Source organism: Arachis duranensis, chromosome 8 (assembly GCF_000817695.3).
Source record: "Arachis duranensis cultivar V14167 chromosome 8, aradu.V14167.gnm2.J7QH, whole genome shotgun sequence".
NCBI lineage: Eukaryota > Viridiplantae > Streptophyta > Magnoliopsida > Fabales > Fabaceae > Arachis > Arachis duranensis.
In genome coordinates, this window is record NC_029779.3 from 39,670,957 (window position 1) to 39,677,344 (window position 6,388).

The 6,388-nt window shown below is 38.7% G+C and overlaps 1 protein-coding gene across 1 annotated transcript; it reads right to left on the reverse strand.

Annotated features, from left to right (window-relative positions):
* Positions 1–331: 331 nt before the first annotated feature.
* LOC107462689 (actin-related protein 7) lies at positions 332–6,388 on the reverse strand. The gene is made up of 6 exons (XM_052253396.1): positions 6,113–6,388; positions 5,738–5,953; positions 4,539–4,680; positions 3,023–3,267; positions 1,527–1,710; positions 332–756 (listed from the first exon to the last, which is right to left on the reverse strand). Exons 1-6 carry the CDS (start codon positions 6,188–6,190, stop codon positions 332–334), a joined length of 1,290 nt encoding a protein of 429 aa, XP_052109356.1. The 5' UTR covers positions 6,191–6,388.

The following is a 6,388-nucleotide window of genomic DNA, read 5'->3' on the forward strand; positions in this document are numbered from 1 at the left end:
TGCTTCGAAGGCCGTGAGGTGTTCTAGAGGGTCTTGAGTTCCATCATACCTCATGTCCGTTGGTTTGTCGAAGTGCTTCGGCAACCGGACTTCGAGGATGGATCGGTAGAATGGGGTGGCGCCCATTATCACGGGTTGCCGTTTCCTCTCGGACATCCCTTCCCCGTCTTCGCGATCTCGTGTTGTGCGGCGCATTTCCTTGCCTCGGGAGTAGATGATCGTGTCATTTCGTCTTCTCGGGATGGGGGACTCTTCACAGGTGCTCTCCGCTTCCGTTCGGGATGCGGAGGCGCGTCGCAGACGGCTTCGGTGGGAGTCTCTCTCTTGGCTTTCAGGGGATGGGGTGTAGCTGGGATCGGTGGTTCGTCCGTCGCGCTCCTGGTCGGCCAGTTGCCGCTCCAGGTTCTGGACCCTGTGACGTAGCTCCTGCATTATTATGGCGCTGTCGCCGCCCGTTCCCCCGAAGGGTCGCATCCTCGTGTGCGGTTCGGTGTGTTGTCGGGGGGACCTTCGCCGTCCTCTTAGTGAGGCGACGGAGGCCGCCCCTTCCGCTCCGGCTCCTCGGCCTTGGTCTCCGGGCCCGGCACAACGTCCATCTAGGCAATCCCCACAGACAGCGCCAATGTTCGGTTGTCGGTTGCCGGACAGGTCTAGTGGTTATTTGAGGGGGTGATAACGCTTCAACCACGGTCGTGCTGGGTTTGGATCTGTCGGGTAGCCGAGCTCTCGCTGTGGAAGGAAAGAGGGGGGTACCACCTGCAAAGATACTCCGACGCTCAAGTCAGCTAGTGTGCAGGCGGGGAATATGATAGGTGGAAAAAGTGACGTACCTGCGGGGAAGGGCAGGTCCTTCCCTATTTATACCGTGTCAGAGGTGGGCCCTACAAGGACAGGCCCACCTTCCTCGAAGCTTCCTCACAGCTGCAATGGAGAGCTGTCAGGGACGCGTGTCCGGATCACGTAGTGAGCTGCATGTGCCCGACCGCTCGGGTCGGGTCATCAATGGGTCGGGTTGACCCGCAAGTGGCCTGGGCCAGGCCGTAACACTATGTTTCTAACAAGGATTTTTCTTATCTCCCTTTTTCTTGTCATTGTCTTAACAATGTTCTTTTATCAAAAATAAAGAATTTAAAATCATATAATCCTATCTGTCAATTCAAATATTAAAATGAAATTAAATAATAAATAACATGTATAATCATGCCTTAGCAATTATTCCAAATTTAAAATGCCTCATTTCATAAGTTTAATTCTTTTGTTGATATCAAGGTTGGAAGTGGACAAGAGGATATAATGGACCAATATTCAGTTGTACCATAATCCAATATAACAAAGTAAAATTGTTGAACCACATTCCAACATCAAAAAGAAACATGGCACCCTGATACTCAGAAAGCAGAAAATTCAGTGATTCCAACATTTTAAACATAGACCAAAGATCTGCCAATTATTATTTAAATAGGAGAAAGAATAAAAAATATAGCAGGTCAAAATAGTAGCTGAGACTAAGGGAAATAATAATATACCAGTCATAGAAGAAGTGCCACCACAGACCACAGTATTTTCCAGGAGTTGCCGATGATTATCAGATGACACAGTTGAAATAGTTCGAACAAGCTGGTCAACAATGCCATGAGCCTCCAAACCCAATAGACATGGCTGGAATAAAGCTTCACCAACAGTATATCTTTCTCTTCCAATTGTTATCACCTAAACATAATTCAGCTGTTAGATTATTAAGTCATAATTCATAAATTATAGAAGACACATGGTTAAAGCAGAGTTGCGAAAAAAGAAAGGAGAAAGTCGTAGGCTGAGGCTGGGCTGGGGAGTGGAGACCGGTGACCAATTTGGCTCCATAAACTGGGTGCTGGAGAAAGAATTAAATCACATCTATGGCACTAGAAATCCATGGCCTTTCTGACCATTCTCTGTGATGATTCATAATATGAAAAATGTATTGAGGAAACCAACTACTTGCAATACATGCTCAAATAAATTCTTTACAAACCATCAAATATTTGAGTGAAAAATACTAATCCATATTAAATAACTGTCACGTAAAGAAGAAATAGATCTATACTGAAGCAATTTACAATTTATTTTCTTCTCAATAAATCTATGATACTCTTCATGATTATGAAATGATAATCTTTGGCTTACAGAAGTTTAACATTTCAATCATTGAAAATAGAAGCATGTGATGAACCATCTTTCCTAAACGCCAAAGCTATTAGGTAAGATACATGCACAAATGGTCTCATATCTGATACTGTGCCCACATTCCCTAAGAATTTATTGAGCTTAAGAATAAACAATAAACCGGTTGCATGCTCACTTTATGACATGCTAAAATTTAATTTATTTAGAAGAATAGGAGCAACACTGATTAAACCTCAGACCAATTTGTTATAAAGCTATAATACCATGTAAACATCATTCGCCCAAAACCTTGAGGCATATTATTGGCTATATCCCCATCGAAGCTTAAAATAACTATAATCAATTAACTCTATTGTTGTGAGTCTTGAAATAAATCCCATTTAACATGGCCTTTTCTTGATATTCCTCCAATCACAGCTTAGCTATGTTAAAAATTCAAACAGCCTTTTATAACACAACTTGGAGAGAACTTGAAATGGGACACCTCAAAAACTCTGGTTACTATATACATCACAAAAGAATAAAACTCCATATCACTGGCCAAAATGATGTAATTCAAAGTTTCCAAGGCATTAAAACAAAATATATTCCATGGTAACAAATGTTATCTACCTACTCTCCCATCCACAAGCTTTGTGTAAATCAAGGAAAGCCCTGCTCTCTACATATTGGTTCCTCACCCCACCATTCCTTTCATTTTTGTTTGCATCCTACTATTAACTCATACTTCAAAGTCAGCTCTAAAACAGTATAAATTTGATTGAAGAATTTGACCAAACTTAAGTTCATTGTTAAGTAAATCAGCAAGAACCATAAGCCATAACTTTTAGAATTTAGATAGAGGAACCAAAAGGCAGACCTGTCCATCAGGAAGGGTATGTTTCTCCTCAGGGCAAGAATTCCGGGTCTTCTGATAAGCTAATTCATCTTCAGCACAACACGAGTATTGTTGTTTTATTTTCTCAACATCAGACAAGCTGATATTGACTAGTGGATTGGATTTGCCAAGTTCTTGTGCCAGGAAATTGGTTAGATCAGTACCTCCAAACTCAAATCTTCTTGAGGCAATGTGGTTAACAGCACCTTCAATTACTGGTGCAATATCTGGTTACCGAACCAAGAGGATTAAGTTTCACTTAACCAGTAATCTAGTACAACCAAGAGCAAAGTTAAAATTGGAAAAGAAACACGTGGACACTAATTATGTACTTTGACAGCCCCAAAGTTCAACATAGATATCCTTTTCAAACCAAACATTGAAAAGCTACTTCATTCATTTGATAAAAACTGTCATGTCTTAAATATACTCATAGATTTAGGAGATGATTCAAAACGTCAATCCTAGAGAAATTTAGGTTTGCTTTACAAAATTACCCTTACTGAGTTCTCTTTCTTCTTGAATGATCTGTTTTCACTTACGCCCATCCTTTTAATTGGGAGATAAATAAGAGGGGGAAAGTATTAAATATTTTCAAATTTTTCAATTGGATAATTTTATTTGAAAAAAAAAAATTAGTCAGTTATGTCCAAACAAAGGTAGTATTTATTTCCCAGTTCTCAGCATGTATTGGTAGTCATAAATTAACTAATTAATCGTTAACAGCATATCTGTAAATGTAACCTTGTATTTGTAATTTAGGTTTGATAAATAGAAATTACCGCCGAAAGAAAAGGCAAGGGAAATATACTAACCTTGATGATGATATATTTTTCTTTTTGAGAAAAAAAAAATTATTAAATTTTCTTATTTACATTTACCAAATATAATAGTTGAAATATAATTATACATGTCAGTCAAGTTAACTACAACATAAATCCACACCCCCTCTCTCGTTAAATACCATGATTCCACTAGAGAAACTACAGACTAAACATGGACTGACATAGGAAGACTACCAAACTCCAGTTACGCTGACTAGAAACAGAAGTGTCTAAATCTTTCCACCTAGTTATGCAGATAATCTTAAACCAGAAGTGAAAACTAAATAGAAGGCACATAGAGGCAATGAAAAATGAATATGCAATGATAAGCAAGGGACAAAATTTTAGGTCAAACATTTTAAAGCAAACGCACTGACGCACAAACTCTGCAAGTTTGCAGTATTTTATTTTATCACTAAAGCATGATAAAGTAACTAAATTTCTCTTTTACTGCCTTACTCCATGGTCATATTAAAAAACATAGCCACAACTTAAGATTATTGCCTACAGATCCCTAGATGTAATAGATAAACATATTTTCAGAAACAAAAATGCAGAACTTGACTCATTGCATGTAGATAAAAAATAAAAATTAAAAAATTAAAAAAAAAACATTTTATTTAGAGAATTCAAGCAAATATTAAATTGTGTTCCATTACTTCAGACAAAGATACCTATTTTTCCATGACCAATATCAACTGTGCATCCAGAGATACGTCCCACAGCATATAGCGACAACACTGCCTGTTCCGATGCATAAAACCCTGATATGTTGAATGTTTCAAACATTAGTTGCACTAACTGTTCTTTGTTAGCCTGGAAAACAATGATATATACAGATGTTATTGACAGGTGTGTACACAAGAAAAGAAGGCTATTAATTGTTGCTCCAAGTTTCATTGTCAAGATCAGATAACATGCAGACAACATAGTATGTAGAAGGATAAGAAAGGGACAAGTCCGCCTCGAAAAAAACTTAGGCATGCAAATGGGCATTAAGAATGTCTTGGGGACTTGGGTATTATAGGGTGCTCAAAGTCCCACATCTTGTATTTAAGGAGAGGAGAGTAGTTCTTCCACCTTAATAGCTAGCTTTTAAGATGTGGTTTCCCACTTCCTTAGCTACTTACAATGGTATCAGAGCCTTAGTTATCAGTGCCATGGAAAGGGATATCTGTGGGCTGGATTAAGGTGAATATCTAATATTGATAGCCGGTAGCAAAGTGTCTACCGCTGGCTCAGTGTAACTAAGGAATACGTAAAGTAAGGGAGAAAACAGATTTGTGTAAAAATATGCAGGGAAAAATGGTGGAATATTGCTAAGACATATACACTCCAAAATGGCAACGCTGACAACTTACATACTGATTCAGAAGAGCTTGCTAAATGAGATGTAGAATCTAAAAGCTGTATAGTGTACACATAGTTACTTCACAAAATGCTTATGTAGGAAGAGCATTTCAACCAATCAATAAAGTCAATTGCTTCATATTATAAAAATGGCTATGGCCAAAGCTGTTTCTAACTCTTGCAAAGGGTCGACTTCACATGCCTTTTCATTCATAGCGAACACAAATATGCCTGAAGCAGCTTATTTGAATTTCAGAAGCCGCTTCAATGAGCTTACCAAACAGGACGAAAGACTCTTTGCAGGTACTTAGGCCATACTAAATAAGCTGAATAACAAGCTCATTTTAATGGACCCTTTATTAATTTCAAAAAAGAAGGGCATATGTGTGTTTGGACTAGCCTATTTCATGATAAATACAAATTATAACCAGAAACTAAGAATGATTTCCAGAGTTCCAGGGAAAACACAATTGTATCATAAAAAATAATCAAATACAAACATTGCAAACATAAAAATCCAAACCTTTGGGGTACAAAGTGGATCTGTAAATAGTATCTGGCCTTCATTTCCCATTTCCCATCCAAGCCCAGTGTACAATACATAATGCAACAAATCCTCCATGGCATCCCAATCACTTACAAAACCTCTCACCACCGGATCAACCGCAAAGTCATCTACTGCTGGATTATCATTTCCTGACCCATCATCAAGCATTCGCTTCATCTGTGTGGGAATTATCTGATTCATATATACCCAAAAACAAGAACAATTAGCCGCGCAAATTGTTGTATCAATAAATTCAGCATTTCAGCACCATTTGTTTTTTTTTTTTTTTCCTTTCATATTTGGAGAAATGAAAGTTGAAAGAAAACGAAGAAGAAGGGAAGAACTGGATACCAATGCAGGAGGTTGATCGGGAACTGCGAAACCGGCCTTGAGGAGCATTGAGCCGGCATCGATCACTGCGGCCTCCATGACCGTCTAGTACCGAAAATGAAAACCCTAACCCTAGTTTTGGATTTTATGAAAGGAGATGTAGCAGTAGAACTGGATTGAGTTGTAGCAGGTGAGTAAGTTGCAGCTGAAAAGAACAAACAAGAAGAAGAGTTTGAGTAATGGAATTAGCGGGCGTATATTTGAAATCTGCGACTTTATGATTGGCCAGGCTTTCCA

What these genes read in the sequence shown, in the direction of transcription:
- LOC107462689 (XM_052253396.1), bottom strand. Translation starts at nt 6,190, where the DNA reads ATGGAGGCCGCAGTGATCGATGCCGGCTCAATGCTCCTCAAGGCCGGT. An exon ending in ATACCCTTCCTGATGGACAG is followed by an intron (nt 1,711 to 3,022) that starts GTCTGCCTTTTG and finishes AATTATGTTTAG; the next exon opens with GTGATAACAATTGGAAGAGA. An exon ending in TGGCACTTCTTCTATGACTG is followed by an intron (nt 757 to 1,526) that starts GTATATTATTAT and finishes GTATCTTTGCAG; the next exon opens with GTGGTACCCCCCTCTTTCCT.